The sequence below is a fragment of the Barbatula barbatula genome (genome assembly GCF_947034865.1).
Source record: "Barbatula barbatula genome assembly, chromosome: 11".
Classification (NCBI taxonomy): domain Eukaryota; kingdom Metazoa; phylum Chordata; class Actinopteri; order Cypriniformes; family Nemacheilidae; genus Barbatula; species Barbatula barbatula.
The window spans coordinates 18490136-18506904 of record NC_136774.1 but is presented as its reverse complement, the minus strand read 5'-3'; the positions used below and the strand labels follow the sequence as shown (position 1 = coordinate 18506904).

Sequence of the window (16769 nt, the reverse complement as noted above, 5' to 3'; positions counted from 1 at the left end):
ATGCCTCTGTTTATATTTATATAATTGCATAGTTAACATAGAGATCAAAAACTTGTTTTGAGAACAGGGAACAGACATGAAAATACTTCATACTCATCCCAAAATTCCTTGACTATCATTGTGCATAATGCATTTTTGGTTGTAATACAGAAGAAAACGAAAGGAGCAATCTTTTATGCATTAAAGATGACTTTGAACATTTCGTTACTGGTCACCGTAGTAAATGAGTCATGAAACATTTTAAATCGATGCGAAACAACTTTCTATAACATTCAACCAATGAACAAAAACGTGTGCAGAATCCCATTCATGCCTGTGGCTGCTGAGATTCCGTAAGCCCCGCCCCTTCCGACACGCGCATGCGCCATCGAGTCCTCCAGAACTCCCTCAGTTTCCGCACGCTAGAAGCTCTAGCTCACAGCAGCCGCCGAATTTAAAGAGACATGCACCACTTATTTAAATAAAACGACCATTGGCGAAAAAAAATCGATACATTGTTTCTCGTTCCCTACGTGCGTATGGTTTGCCGTTTATCGCCCATCCGTATGCTCGATGGTGTCGTTTTAAAAAACGAGAGTGAGCGGTCGGAACACACTTGGCAGGATCTCTTTTCTTTTTCTGCGGGCTTGGGCTGGAAGAGTATACTGGAGTAACTGGGTGGCCGTAAAGTAGACTGGACTTGTGGGGGGAAGAGAGCTGGGTGGCCCCCTAAACGAAGTGGTTTTAGCACGTCGGAACCCTCCGCAAATACGGGACGGTAACGCTAAATCATCGCGGCTCGGGTGGCCGTTGGGGAAGGAAGCACCATGGCGAAAATTCAGGCACACAGCAGCACTGCGAAGCAAATCACCCAGATCCAAGACAAGGCCTATGTGGTTCAGAAGCAAGTCCAACAGCAGCACTTTCAGAAACTAAAGGTAAGAGGCATTGCAGCAACGGCGGGGGAACAAAGTGCATGTGTCCTTCCGTACGATGGATCGTATATTAGGAAGTGCCGTGCTATTCGCATTCATTTGGGGCAAAGCGTGTGTGGATGCATTTGAAAATCTTACGCACTATGCAACTTACTCACATCCGCACCGAGATCACGGTCATCTCAGCTGATTTCAAGCTGGAAAGTCCATTTATTGTAGCGCAACGACACCGACCTCAAGTCCAAGCGATGTCAAACACGATTAAAGTGTTTGCGTCGAATTAAAGTCTTGTGTTTTCATTTCGCTGTGTGTTTTTCATTCTCTTTACGCGGTCGTTTTTCCCCCCGCTGCTCTTTGTTAACACCAAAGCCGGTGTCTTTTTACGTGGTCCGCCAGAAATCGCAGTTTACAGCCCGTTTGTTTGAAGATTCGCTTTATTTTATTGTATTTCAATTGGAGTGGGGTCGGATAAGAAAGAGATGGGGATTTTGCTCGGCTAACAGCTGCTTTTGTCACGGACGTGTCTCCTTTCGTGAACACCAGACCGTTAAAAGTGTTCATTTAACGTTGGTCAAGTGGTCTTCTTTTAAAAAGCACTTCAAGGTCGCTTCGTTGGCATTTGGTTTGTTTTTGTTGTGAAATTTTAGCGGGTTGTTGTGAATAGCATTTGTGCTAACGCAGCAAAGCTATGAGTCAATGAGCGTCATCTGCCTTTATTTTACTCGTTGAATACTATTAAAACCACAAAGAGTAACGCTGGATAAACGGCCCGTCTCGCTCTTAGACATCTTGTTTTTTGTCTCGTTTTTACGTCGCGTTGGTTTAATAGCTAAGATTGTGAGTAGATTATTGATCTTGGAGGTTTATTTAGACGTGTTTTAGGGTAGGTTTATGTGCACGGAGAGGGCAGCTGAAATGTAATCCTATGTGCAGGCGTTAAACTTTATCACATTTTCTATTATTTGTTACTCCGTCTTCATCGTGCGCATTTGTTTCAGTTGCTTTATTCAGAAAATATCTGAAGTAGAAACTAATGCAAAGTCATTCAATGCAATGGCTCTCCACATTCTCATAGAATAAAGTAGATTGAATGCTTCTGTGTTCATCTAGGATTGGCATAATACTTCATGGTGTTATAGCCACACGTATATTGTTGTAGTACTTAAAGTGAAACAACAATTCAGTCATAAATTGCTCATCAAACTTGTTTGACTTTATTTCTTCTGCAGAACACGAAAAAAGATATTTTGAAGAATGTTGTGAACTGGCACCCATTCACTTGCGTTGGTTTTGTGTCCATACAATAGAAGTGAATGGGTGCCGGTGCTGTTCGGTTACCAAGTTTCATCAAAATATCTTCTTTTGTGTCTTCTGTGGAAGAAAGTTAGTCAAGCATGTTTGAAATGACAAGAGGCTGTGTGAAATCACTTTAAGGATGTTTTTAAGTATCATGTAAATAACTAAAGTACCATTTCTATACCATGCCACCAGCGCAGCACATTTTTGGTAAGGGTCCTGTCACTGTGTAAATAATTTGTGTCTTTTGTTGTCTGGAAAGCCACATTTGAGTTTTTCTGTTGCAGGTGGAGGATGCCTTATCTTACTTAGATCAGGTCAAAATACGGTTTGGGAATGATCCGGGAATATACAATAAGTTTCTGGATATCATGAAAGAGTTTAAATCTCAAAGGTTTGTGGGCGATTTTATCTGACGTTTTTAATGTGTTCCTGATCCCCAATACAGCATTAATGGTTGCGTTCTTTACCAACAGTATTGACACGCCAGGCGTTATCAACAGAGTTTCTCAGCTCTTCCATGGACATCCAGATCTCGTGCTGGGGTTTAATGCCTTCCTGCCACCTGGGTATCGGATTGAAATTCCCAAAAATGGAATGGCATTTCTCCAGTCACCATTTTCTGCACAGGTAAGACTTCACTTTACTGTTTGTGCATCACTTTACTCTTTGTCTGTTGAACTTGGTTCAGTGTTGGAGAAAAATCCATCCATCCATCCATCCATTTTCTACCGCTTATCCGGGGCCGGGTCGCGGGGGCAGCAGTCTAAGCAGAGATGCCCAGACATCCCTCACCCTAGACACTTCCTCCAGCTCTTCCGGGGGGACACCGAGGCGTTCCCAGGCCAGCCGGGAGACATAGTCCCACCAGCGTGTCCTAGGTCTTCCCCGGGGTCTCCTCCCGGTCGGACGGGCCCGGAGCACCTTCCGGGGAAGGCGTCCAGTAGGCATCCGTAACAGATGCCCAAGCCACCTCAGCTGACCCCTCTCGATGTGGAGGAGCAGCGGCTCTACTCCGAGCTCCTCCCGGGTGACCGAGCTTCTCACCCTATCTCTAAGGGATCGCCCAGCCACTCTGCGGAGGAAGCTCATTTCAGCCGCCTGTATCCGGGATCTTGTCCTTTCGGTCATGACCCAAAGCTCATGACCATAGGTGAGAGTAGGAACGTAGATTGACCGGTAAATTGAGAGCTTCGCCTTGCGGCTCAGCTCTTTCTTCACCACGACGGACCGGTACATCGACCGCATTACTGCAGAAGCTGCACCGATCCGTCTGTCAATCTCCCGTTCCATCCTTCCCTCACTCGTGAACAAGACCCCGAGATACTTAAACTCCTCCACTTGAGGAAGGAACTCTCCACCAACCTGAAGTGGGCAAGCCACCCTTTTCCGACTGAGGACCATGGCCTCGGATTTGGAGGTACTGATTTTCATTCCAGCCGCTTCACACTCTGCTGTAAACCGTCCCAGTGCATGCTGAAGGTCCTGGTTTGAAGGGGCCAACACGACAACATCATCCGCAAATAGCAGAGACGAGATCGTGTCGTCCCCAAACCTGACACCCTCCGGCCCCTGGCTGCGCCTAGAAATTCTGTCCATAAAAATTACGAACAGAACCGGCGACAAAGGGCAGCCCTGCCGGAGTCCGACATGCACTGGGAACAAGTCCGACTTACTGCCGGCAATGCGAACCAAGCTCCTGCTTCGGCCGTACAGGGACCTGACAGCCCTTAGCAAAGGACCACAGACCCCATACTCCCGAAGCACCCTCCACAGGATGCCACGAGGGACACAGTCGAATGCCTTCTCCAAATCCACAAAACACATGTGGATTGGTTGAGCAAACTCCCATGAACCCTCCAGCACCCTGTAGAGGGTGTAGAGCTGGTCCAGCGTTCCACGGCCTGGACGAAAACCACACTGTTCCTCCTGAATCCGAGGTTCTACTATCGGCCGTATTCTCCTCTCCAGTACCCTGGCATAGACTTTCCCGGGAAGGCTGAGAAGTGTGATCCCCCTGTAGTTGGAACACACCCTCCGGTCCCCCTTCTTAAAAAGAGGGACCACCACCCCGGTCTGCCATCCCAGAGGCACTGTCCCCGACCGCCACGCGATGCTGCAGAGGCGTGTCAGCCAAGACAGCCCCACAACATCCAGAGACTTGAGGTACTCAGGGCGAATCTCATCCACCCCCGGTGCCTTGCCACTGAGGAGTTTCTTGACTACCTCAGTGACTTCGGCTTGGGTGATGGACGAGTCCACCTCTGAGCCCTCAGCTTCTGCTTCCTCAATGGAGGACGTGACGGTGGGATTGAGGAGATCCTCGAAGTACTCCTTCCACCGTCCGACGACATCCCCAGTTGAGGTCAACAGCCTCCCACCTCCACTGTAAACAGCATTGGTAGGGCACTGTTTCCCTCTCCTGAGGCGCCGGACGGTTTGCCAGAATCTCTTCGAGGCCAGTCGATAGTCCTTCTCCATGGCCTCACCAAACTCCTCCCAGGCCCGAGTTTTTGCCTCCACAACCACCCGGGCAGCAGTCCGCTTGGCCTGCCGGTACCTGTCAGCTGCCTCAGGAGTCCCACAAGCCAACCAGGCCCGATAAGACTCATTTTCAGAGGAATTAAAAAGTGTCTGTTTACTGTGCCAAAAACATTTTACTTTCTTGTTTTTGTCATCAAACACAAAGTGAAGTGTTTAGGTGGGTAATAGCATGAATGAAGGATGACAAAGACAAAAAAAATTTGTCTTTGGAGTAACATGCATGCACTGATAATTTGTTAACAGTCAGATGAAACATGTATTATAGACTTAAGCGTTCTGTTTGATATAAAACTGATTAATTGTACAGTCCTTAGTTTCTGATCTTGAATTAGGTTTGTTTTTCACTTCCAGATGGGCAGTTACTTCATGTCAATTTAACAGAAGTTTATTGATGGTTTCAGTTGGTTATGGTAGTTCGTAAAGTCTTTGTAAAAGGCGTTTACATATCCATCAGTTTTAATTTGAAACTTTTTTGCGATAAACATTTCACGCAGAGCATTTTAGCGTGATGTATCCATACCTTGAGCCATATTTTGTGTAACGTTAGTCACATACACATAAGTTATAGACAACATCTCTGTATTTCTTAAACCAACGTTATGTCTGTTGAATTTATGTAAACGTTTTGTTGTCCTGCTTTATTGAACCCCAGTGTATGTTGGATAAATAAAGTAGAGCTTTGGTTAAATGGTTCTCATTCTTTCCTCTGAAGGTCTCTCCTGGGGCAGGAAGAAGCACGGGCAGTTCTGTGGTTAGTGCTGCTTCATCAGCATTGGCTGAAGCTGGGTCGGCTCAGAACGAAGCAGTCACCTCTCCGGAGAGCATTGCTTCGTCTTCTGGACCTCCCGAACAATCGAGCAGGTTGTCACTTCCTCTGCCTAGCCGAGAGAGCCAATCACAGCCAGCCACCACATCAGTGTCACCTCCCACATCCGAGCCGAGTCCTGTGGAGTTTGACAGTGCCATCAGTTACGTCAATAAGATCAAAAATAGATTTTTGGACAACCCTGAGACCTATCGAGCCTTTCTGGAAATTCTGCATACGTACCAGGTAAGAGCAGAACTGTAGCCAAATTTTGACAATAGGGATGCAGGTTGTCTATTTGTTTTTGGTTCCGTAGCCTTTGGCGGAAAATTCAAAATGCGTTATTACCTCGACAGGCATGGAAAAACGATATAATTATACGCATTTACAAATAGACCACCTTCTTAAGTAGCACTGTTGAAAACCTTTGTGCACACCCCCAGAATTTCCATATCAGCCAGCCAGTCATATCAAAACTTGTGATTTTGGTAAATGTCTGCCATTTTTGTGATGGGACTGTGGATGTGTGATACCCATGTGCTGTATTTTGGACACATTCAAAGATCAGTTGCACTTCTTGGTCTAGATGCTTATCCTAGTAAGATGATGTTTTTGTAAACATAGTCACTATCTAAATAAAATGATAACAGGCAAGTGTCTGTGTATCAGGCCAAAATATGTGTATTGTCACTTTCTTTCTGGAACATTGCATGTCCAGATTTGCTGTTTTTTAGAAAATGGGGAAAAACACCTTTTAAGTGAACCAGTTAGTTCGTTGTCAAAGTTGACAAGCTTTTTTTAAAATACTTTTTATTGTTTCGATTTTTGCAAATCCTACTGACAAACATAAATGGCGAATAATAGTAGTGTTTTATTGTAATAAGTCACAGAATATGGAAAGGTTTCAGAAGGAGAATAGTGATATAATTTATCAATATTAACATTTATTTGAATACTTCTCTAAATCCTTTGTTTTACTTTCTATTCTAATGCTAGTAATAAACAACTAGTTACTAACAACTGAAAAACATTTGGAATCATTCACTGATACCCCTTCACATGTCTTTTATTTGTATATTCAGCTACCAGTGTTGTTCTCACGGCACCATTTTACAAATTAAAATGTCTTTGTCAAAATTTTGTCCGAATCAGCATCAGAGATGTAAAAAATGTGCACAGATCACATGTTGGTTCAAGGAAATGGACTCACGTACTGTTTTTTTTCCCCCCATCCTGTAAACTTATTGATGTTCATTGATTTTGTGGATCTTGTGTCTGTCTGCAGAAGGAACAGCTGGAGGTGAAGGAGAACAGAGGCCGTAGCAGTGGAGGAATGACTGAAGATGAGGTTTTCTCTAAAGTGGCGAGTCTATTCAAAGGACAGGAGGATCTGCTTGCTGAGTTTGGACAGTTTCTGCCTGACGCGAAGAGATCTCTGGTAAGCAGTCAGACTTTAAACACACCCAATGATATTCCGTAATAATTTTGACTGAAAAGTGTCTCTGCATGGTTACTGTTAGTCAGCAGATTATTAAGTATTGTGCCGTGGTTTACAGTTCACTGGAGGGTCTTTGACTGGCAAAGACCATCTGAAGAAAGCAGAAGAAGAAGAAATGAATAAACAGAGCAAAAAGAGGCCGAGACCCATGTTAATGCCCCACATGACGCCGCTTTTGAAGGTCAGATCCTTTGAATTTTACACACTACCCTACATTTCCAAACTTATTATGCCTAAACACTTTCTTATTCACGTAGAAGAAAATGAAGTATTCTTGTTCCAAGGACCCATCTTTCGCCTCTGTTGGAAAACACGGGGTCCTTCGGGAATTCACGTTCTTCGACAAGGTGAGTTTCTCCACCACATTTGCTTGTAAGCAGTATTGAGTCAGCATTAGCTTTATGATTTACTACATTGATGCGGTAATGTCGTTGACTTAGGTTCGGCGTCTGCTCAAGAGTCAGGAGGTGTACGAGAATTTCTTGCGCTGTATAGCCCTCTTTAATCAGGAAGTGGTGTCAGGGGCTGAACTCATGCAACTTGTGACTCCATTTTTAGGGTATGAGCTTTTTACATTAAATCCTTTTTGTGTTTTCTCATAGCATTTGAATGTACCTTTTAAATAAATTTTGACTGGTGACTCGTTCTGTAGGAAGTTTCCAGAACTCTACACCCAGTTTAAGTCGTTTTTGGGTGATAAAGAGCTGTCTCATGGAGTCTCGGGCCTCTCGGAGCGCTACATGGAGGGTGGAGGCAGAGAAGTGGACTATGCCTCCTGCAAGCGTCTGGGATCTAGCTACAGAGCCCTGCCCAAGACATACCAGCAACCCAAGTGCACTGGCCGAACGGCTATATGCAAAGAGGTATTATTTCCTCAGCTGGAGCTGAAAGGCTAGATATTCATGCAGAATGTAGTGTGCAACACTATCTTGAGCAACATGGCCACTTAAAAGAAAGCAGAAATATTTATCTTAATAGTAGGTGTAATGTACGTCGGGATCAAAGTGTCACCCAAAAACAAAAATTCTGTGATTTATTCACACTATGCCATTTAAAAACACAAAGGAAAATATTTTGAGATGGTTATCAGTCTATCAAAGTCAATGAGGGTTGTTTGGTAACCAACATTCTTCAAATGATCTTGTTTTGTGTTCTGCAGAAGAAAGTCATACAGGTTTAAAATGACTTGAGGGTGAGTAAATGATGAATAAAATGTTTTGGGTGAACTATCCCTTTGAGTATCACTTAGTTGTACTGTACTTTCAACACAAATGATGCTCCAAACCATGATGCTTTAATGAAGTCATGTGGTTATAAACCTAGAGGTATTAAGAGTCGTTTAATCACATTTTTAGGTGCTGAATGATACCTGGGTCTCATTCCCTTCCTGGTCTGAAGACTCCACTTTTGTGAGTTCCAAGAAAACACCTTATGAAGAACAACTTCATCGCTGTGAAGATGAGCGGTTTGAGGTAAGATGATTCAGGATTTCTGTATCTAGATTTGAACTGACCAAACACTATTGAAAGGTGTTGAGATCGGTGCACGTTTCTTTTGCCTGATAGCTGGATGTTGTCCTGGAGACTAATTTAGCAACGATCAGAGTTTTGGAGAGCGTACAGAAGAAACTTTCCCGCCTTTCGCCTGAGGATCAGGAGCGCTTCCGATTGGACGACTGCCTGGGCGGAACCTCTGAGGTCATCCAGCGACGTGCGGTCTATCGTATCTACGGCGACAAGGCTCCGGAGATCATCGAGGGGTTGAAGAGGAGTCCGGCCACTGCAGTTCCTGTAGTGCTCAAACGGTTTGTCCTTTTTATGTTTTTTTTACCTTTTGCTCCATTATCTCTCTCTCTCTGCTTCTTTTTCACGAAAGATCCAAATCATACACAAAAACTTCAGTTTGATTTGAAGAAGCAAAATGAATGGATTGGTTCTAGCCGCATGAGTGTTTTTCGTCTGAAACGCAGTACATTCTGTTCAATTTCCATTTTTCAGCATGTTTCAATTTGACGGTTTGCCGGTGTACTGCGAGACTGAGGAGTAAATGTATCGTTTATTTATTATAGATTGAAAGCTAAAGAAGAGGAGTGGAGAGAGGCCCAGCAAAGCTTCAATAAAATATGGAGAGAGCAGTATGAGAAGGCGTACCTGAAATCACTAGACCATCAAGGTGTAAACTTCAAACAAAACGACATGAAGGCCCTTCGATCCAAGAGTCTTCTGAATGAAATCGAGAGCATCTATGATGAGGTGAGTTTCTACAGGCCTTTAGAGCTTTTCAGTTTACGATCGGCTGATTTATCGTGTGCATTAGTGGCTAAAAAAAGAATGATGTTTGGAAGTGAGCCAGTCATTTTTGCTGCCTCATCTTTTTGAACATACTCTCGAGATTACGACTTGTGGCTTTATTTGCGAGTCACTTTGGACAAAGGCGTCATCTAAATGAATATATGTAAATGGTTTTAGGAGTCAGTGGTTTGTGAGTTGAACTTGTTTATATAACTTACTTATTGTTGGTTTCTTTTTTGTCCCTGTTAAAAATTATTATCTTAGAGGACCAACTTTGTAATATTGAAGTTTAGTGAATTCGCATTTTGAATCCAGATCATGATGGGTAAAACCAAAGCAGGTTTTCACTTCAAATACCTTACGTGGCTCTATTAAATCTGTTTTGATAACAGATGCTTTTATAAAAAGATTTTACGTATTCATTCGACCCCAGTGACAACAGAGAACAGTCTGTTTTAAGATTATCTTTCTATCTATCATGTTGAAAGCACGTGGCTACACTTTTTTTTTTTCTTGAAATGTTGTTTAGTTGTTACTTTTTCTGACTTAAACAATGTTTTGACAGTCACTCCACTAAATGCCCTCAAAACGTTTCTCACTGCAGTTTAGGGAAGCCCTTACAATACATTATTTCAGAGAATCGGCGTATTAGTGTCGTAAATGTGTCTGTGTTGAGCTGCTTTACTAGAAGATTAAAATGTTTTTGTCTCAAGCAAACCAAAGGCAGAGGTTGAAAAGTTTCAAGATGGTATGAAGTCTAAGTAAGATCGAGGGAAAACCCCAGGAACAACAAGGTTGTTAGATTTGTACATTTAAAGGGCCAGTTCACCCAAAAATAAAAATTCTGTCATCATTTTCTCACTATCGTGTTGTTCCAAATCTGTATAAATGTCTTTCTGATATTTTGAAGAAAGCTTGTAACCATACAGTTCTTGACCGACATATTTCCCAGACTGATTTAAAACCCTGTGCTCCTGTATCCAGGATGTTGTCAGTGGCCAGCCAATCATATTTATGGATTTCTGCCCTTTTTGTGTACGATATTCATTAAACCGTCTGTTTTGTTAAGCGTTTTTTGACCAGCAGTTTTCTTCTTGCCTTCACAGAGACAGGAGCAGAGCACAGAAGAGAGCGGTGTGGGTCAACAAGGTCGCGATGGGTCCACTGGAGGTTCTGTCAGCGAGCCCCACATGATCTTCACCTACGAGGACAAACAGATCCTGGAGGACGCCGCCTCACTCATCATCTACCACGTCAAGCGGCAGCCCACTATCCACAAAGACGACAAGGACCACATCAAACGCATCATCCAGCACTTCGTCCCCGACCTTTTCTTCTCCCGCCGCGGCGAGTTGAGTGAGACCGAGGAGTTCACAGATGAAGAAGCCGAAGGGGATGACAGCAGCACTGCACCGGGAGGCGGAGTCTCAGCGGCGGGCGGTCAGCAGTTGAACGGCGATTCCAGAAGGCGGCGATGCACTTCCCCTGAGAACATGGACACCTCAGTGAGTCCACACGGCATTAATCAGGAAAGTGAGCCGGTGGATCTGCGGGACCCTGAGGCGGAGCATCAGAAGGAGTTGGATGGCGTCTACAACCTTTTCTTTGTTAATAATAACTGGTACTTCTTCCTGCGGCTACACCAAACCCTGTGTTCGCGGCTGTTGAAGGTTTACAGACAGGCGGAGAGACAGTTACTGGATCACAGGGCGGAGCATAATCGGGAACGACTGCTCATGGGAGAGGGGCGTAGGGAAAAGTCAAGTGACCTCGCTATGGAGCTGCGCCTTAAACAGCCAAGTGAGTACACTCATGTGTGTTCGCACATGTACCTTCATATACAACTGGTTTATTGTGGTTGCTTAACAGTGCTTGTAAGATAAGGTATAATTGTAAAATACGGAATTCTGTCGTCATTTACTCGCCCTCATGTCATTTCAAACCTGTATGACTTTCTTTCTTCTGAAGAACACGAGATGAACTTTTGAAGAATGTTGATAACTGAACTGAAATAATTACAGAATTTTTATTTTTGGGTTACGTATCCCTTTAATCTATTTTAGGTGAAATACTTGGATTATTTAGGAGTGTTTAGAATTAAATAAAGGACTCAAACCATCTGGTATCAAATATATCAAAGCTTGTACAATAAATGTGCACCATGTAAAATCATTCCTATTTCTGTTGTATTAGGTGAGGTGGAGTTAGAGGAATATTACCCAGCATTCTTAGACATGGTCCGGAGTCTACTTGATGGAAACCTGGAGTCCACACAGTACGAGGACACCCTGCGAGAGATGTTCACCATCCACGCTTACATCGGCTTTACTGTTGACAAGCTCATCCAGAACATTGTCAGACAGGTGTGTGGAGGTGTAAGACTGCAACAACCAAAAGTTTAACATCCAAAAAAATTTGACCAAATGCAGTAATAATTTACCTTTTCAGTGCCATGTTTACTGATTTAACAAACCTTTTTTACACTGGCATTGTGCAGAATCCACTTAAACCAGGCGTCTTTTAAAGTGAAGCCAAAGCAAATTGATGGCCCCCTAGTGGCTGGAGTATAGGTCATAAACCCCACCCTCTCCATGTAAATGAACAGGAATCACAGCAAACAAAATCACATTGTGTTTTAAAATAGACTTTTGTCAAAGATGGTCTCTGTCTTTTTAGTGAGCTCTTGCTCATGTATGTTCAAGTGTTTTTTAATACGTTTGTTTTTAGTTAAAGATGTGCGGGGCGTGGTAACATGATTTCTTTGTTTACAATTTAGTCATCGAGGAATGTGGGTGGGACCTTGGTACCACTGCTCCACCATGCGCTCGCTGCTGCGCAGGCTCCCTATGAAGTCATTTACGCAATATTCCAGCAGCAATATCTCATGCATTTTGACTTCATTTTTCTAGAGTGGATGTCAATGGTGACACGCCGTCCAACTCTTTTAGGGTCTATGACTTAATCGTGAAAGCTCAAACATGATCAATGTAGCACATAGGTTTCATAATGAACATTGAACACATCAAAGGGTGGCCAGTGATAGACCGATTGTGTCAAATGATGGGTGTTGATTTTGTGTGGTCACAAACGTATGTTAATAAAATTATGGTTGTGGCACGTAACTGACCATTTCAAAGCAATGCCTTTTTGCTGTTTTCCTAAATGTAGGTGGAACTTAATCTGATCCCTTTAACTCGTGTGGGTTTGTGCAAATAATAAAAAAACGTCTATTGTGATCTAAAATGCTTATCTTCTTTCCGATTGGCTCTCGCAGCTTCAACACCTGGTCAGCGATGAGGTGTGCCTGCAGGTGACTGAACTTTACCTTGCAGAGAGAAAAAGAGGAGCTGCTGGCGGAAATCTCTCTTCTCAGTGTGTTCGTTCCGCATGGGAAGCCAGTTATCAGTGGAAAGCGGAGAGAGTCATGGCGGAGGAGAACTGCTTTAAGGTTTTGACTTCATTTGAAGCTGCTTAAATAGTTATTACCTTGCCATATAACAGTTAAATTGGGAGTCCAAAGCTTTTTGTATTGCGACAAATTATAGGGATGCGGGTTTTGTAATGGTCTTGTTTAGTTTTGCATTTCCGTTTTCATTTGTGTCATTTTCTCTAGGTGATGTTCATACAAAATAAAGGTCAGGTTTCCTTAACCATTGAGCTTCTAGACACGGAGGAGGCCCAATGCGATGACCCGCTGGATGTTCAGGTAGACTTTTGATTGAAAAGTCTTAACTGAGATTAAAAATACAGACATGAGTTGCTTTTCGTCTAACCAACAAAATAACCAACTTTGAAATCCCCCAAATGTATGTGATTTAAGATTGTATAAATTGTATAACAAATATCTGTAATTTGGTTCGGTCGGTCAATCTAGTGCTCTTTTAGTTCTTTTTGCAGCATTTACATTTATCATATTTGGATGTCTTGTTTCAGAGTCTGTCTAATTACATGGAGCAGTATATAGGAACGGAGTCGATGTGCTCTCAGACAGAAGGCTACTACTTCAAACCTGTATTTCTACCCAGGTAAAAAACATAAATAACTGTAACCTGCTCTGTTTGTGCTGTTTCATATTTAGAAAATATTCTCTATATGAAAAAAAACAGAATTTTTTGAATGTGTATTCCAATTGTTTTGATTACATTTATTCATTTGGGGACGCTTTTATCCGGTAGGAGAGCATATCACATTTTGTCAACACGTCAAACAGTACCATTAGTTTACTAAGTAAATAGAGGGAAAGTCAAAATTGTGTTATTTTTACTCACCGTTCAACATGTTTAAAGACTTCCCGGTGTCTTAGGAACAGAAATAAAGATATTTTTAGGTGACATCCGAGGATGAGGACTCCAGGCCACCTCATAGACATCATGGTTATAGTTGTTGTCAAGGTTTCACAAAAGACATCGTTAAATTGATCCATCCGCTCATAGTGGCTTTTTTTGAAGCGACGAGACTACTTTGTGCGAAAAACACTCCAAAATAACAACTTTAATCGATATATTCTGAAACCAAATGGGCACGAAGTGCTCTCGTGAACACGCACCATAGACTGAAGAGACCGAGGAGAATATATATCAACTAAAGTTGTTATTTTGGTTTGTTTTTCACACAAAGCATGGTTGTCGCTTAAAAAAACCCACTTTCAAGCGGATGGACCAATTTAACAATGTCTTTTTTGAAACCTTGACAACAACTATAAGCACTATGTCTATGAGGAGGCATGGAAATCTCTCGGATGTCACCTAAAAATATCTTTATTTGTGTTCCGAAGACAGTGGAAGATCTTTAAATGTGGGTGTGTAAAAAAAACCACAATTTTGATTTCAGCTGAACTTTTCCTTTAACTGCAAGTTATGTGTACATGGATATTCATATACTCTTGTAAAAAAATATAGCTAACTAATACAATAAAAGAATAAAAACATAGCATTATAAAAAACGTCATTTTGAAAAATAGATATTTATTTGTTTTTGCAAAAAAACTCTTCGCATATATTACACTATATGGACAAAATATTGGGACTTTCCCTTCTAATAAACAGGTTTGTCTACTTTGGTCATTTCTATGAGCACAAATCTTAATGCTACAGCATTTAATAATATTCTAGAGATTTATTGGCTTTTCAGTTTGGGCAGGACCCTTTACTGTTCCAACATGACAACGTTACTGTGCACAAAACAAGGTTCAAAATGAAACTATTGATTTTTCTTTTTCTAGCGTGAAAGAACTTGACTGGTCTGCATAAAGTACATACCTGAACACATTTTTCCCAAACACTCATCATCCAAAACCCATCAATGACTTGCTCACTGGGCTACAGTCATTTTGGAACTGAAAAAGGTCCCGCCAAAACTGTTCGAACAAAGATGGAAACAAAATTCTTTAATATGGTACTGTATGATATAGCATTAAAGTTCCAATGTGTCATTTTTTGGAAGATCTATTGACAAAAATGCAATATAATATACATAAATATGTGTTCAGAGGTGTATAAAGACATAACATAATGAAGGGTTTTGTTTTTATTACCTTAGAATGAGCTATTTCTATCTACATACACCGCGGGTCCCCTTACATGGAATTCGCCATGTTGTTTCTACAGTAGCCCTAAACAGACAAACTGCTCCACAGAACGTGTTTCATAAATACATTATCTCTTTTGCCAAAGAAGCATAAACGTGACGACATCTTAGTCCTGTGTCAGCCACCGTAGTGCTTCGAAAGGGAATGGATGGAGTGAGACGTTGGTTACAATTCGCAACCATTAGATCCTGCTAAATTTCATACACTGTACCTTTAATAAGATACATTTAATAACAAACGTAATGCTGAATCTTCATTGGGAAAAGTACATATACCTCTGGGTCTCCTCTGTAGGAATCTGAGGCATTTTCGCAGCTGGCAGCTCAAGCAGGTGGAAGCCATGCGCTGCAGGAGAGAATGGCATCGGAAGATGGGCGTAGAGACGGCTGGAAATCTGGACTGCCGATTCAAACTCAACACGCACAAGATGGTTTTTGTGATGAACTCTGAGGACTACATGTACCGCAGAGGAGCCCTGGTGAAGGCTCGGAGGGTACGTCAATTGGCTTTCGGACATTTTGTAGTAGCAGAAGTGGTATCAAATTTGCTGCTAACGTTTTGTCCCACCTCTCTTCCCATAGTCCCAGCACAGGGTAGCGCGGGCCCAGCACGATCGGTTTGAGCAGTGGCACCGGGGTTGGCTAAGCGAGCACGTACCCCCTGCTGCCGAGCGTGGCGTGCTGAGCTGGCTCATGGGAGAGGAAGATGAAGACATGATCCCCTGCAAGACAACCTGTGTGTCCACACAGGTCAAAGCCTTACCTGTCAACAGGTACCAGGTGCACTACAGCAACAAGGCCCCTGCTTCACCGTAACTTGGCGTGGATCTTTGTGTTTTCTCTCTCTATCTGTCTTTCTCGATCTCTCTTGTCTCTTTTTGCTCGCTCATGATCACGGCTGAGATGAAAGGAGCTCACAGACGGATGGTATGAGAACAGACAGCTGCTCAAAAGAGGAAACGCATCACATACTGTAATCTCCACATCATGTCCATCATGACCGATGCAGTAATCAGACGTTTCAGAAATGTGAATGTCAGTTTTTTTTATGAAATCCATTGTAGTTTTTAGCTCCTGAAACCAGAGGTTTGTTTTGTTTATACTGAAGTATTGAGAGACTAGGTTCAATGTCGACAACATCTGTATGTCTTTTTGTACAGCACAGCTCCAGCAATTGCATATACAGCAGATTTTTCTGTGTGCATTCTTATATGTGCATTTTCTTGGCTATAAATGACGACTTTAAAAATGGTTTCTGCGGTGCACACTGGCAACTTCACTTTAATGTCCCTGTTTTAGTTGTACGTTATATTCCGTTTTGTTTTCATTGTCTCAAATGAATGGAGGATTGCCAGTGTCACCTGTCAATCACTGCTCATGATTTATAGTCGATTTTGTTAAACATTCAGATCATGTATGATATCAATCTCGCCAAATCGTTGCTTTCGTTTGGTGTAATTTTTACATATTAAAATGGAAAAATGACAAAATATCAGTGTTTTGAAAAAAGAATGTATAACATTTATCCTGTATCACTTATCACAAAATAAACAACCTAGTTGTGCAGTTCTTAAAGAATGAATTGATTCTTGCTGAATTTGAAGGCACTTAGGAATGTATGCAACATTATTCAAGCACAAATATTTTTTTGCCTTTATCTCTGGATGGGAGGGTGGGGAAAATGGTTCCGTTTTGTCGCGACCAGACCCCCTGAAATGATGCTTCAGTGGTGAGAGGCCACTTATATTTTGCCTTTAAAAATATACCCTTACAGGATCTATGTGTTGGTTTGGAAATAAGTTTTGACTCGCATGAGGTTCTCTTGTCAGTTTCAG

The 16769-nt window shown here is 42.3% G+C and overlaps 1 protein-coding gene across 2 annotated transcripts; it reads left to right on the top strand.

Annotated features, from left to right (window-relative positions):
* The first annotated feature begins 315 nt into the window (after positions 1-315).
* Positions 316-16506, top strand: sin3b (SIN3 transcription regulator family member B). 2 transcript variants are annotated; one of them, XR_013787289.1, is made up of 19 exons: positions 316-917; positions 2498-2604; positions 2687-2840; positions 5467-5805; positions 6845-6997; positions 7116-7238; positions 7315-7404; positions 7498-7616; positions 7710-7920; positions 8413-8529; positions 8623-8861; positions 9126-9309; positions 10455-11148; positions 11542-11711; positions 12623-12796; positions 12962-13054; positions 13282-13373; positions 14570-15428; positions 15517-16506. XR_013787289.1 is itself a non-coding variant. In XM_079467154.1 (19 exons), exons 1-19 carry the CDS (start codon positions 807-809, stop codon positions 15748-15750), a joined length of 3603 nt encoding a protein of 1200 aa, XP_079323280.1. In that variant the 5' UTR covers positions 316-806; the 3' UTR covers positions 15751-16506. The 2 variants fall into 2 exon arrangements, 1 of the variants encoding a protein (XP_079323280.1); XM_079467154.1 differs by having other exon boundaries at positions 15230-15428.
* The last annotated feature ends 263 nt before the right edge of the window (positions 16507-16769 follow it).

Bases quoted from the DNA above. Each gene is read 5' to 3' on its own strand.
- sin3b (XM_079467154.1), top strand. From the start codon at position 807: ATGGCGAAAATTCAGGCACACAGCAGCACTGCGAAGCAAATCACCCAG. The intron at 5,806-6,844 runs GTAAGAGCAGAA...GTCTGTCTGCAG, and splicing joins AAATTCTGCATACGTACCAG to AAGGAACAGCTGGAGGTGAA. The intron at 11,712-12,622 runs GTGTGTGGAGGT...TGGCTCTCGCAG, and splicing joins TCCAGAACATTGTCAGACAG to CTTCAACACCTGGTCAGCGA.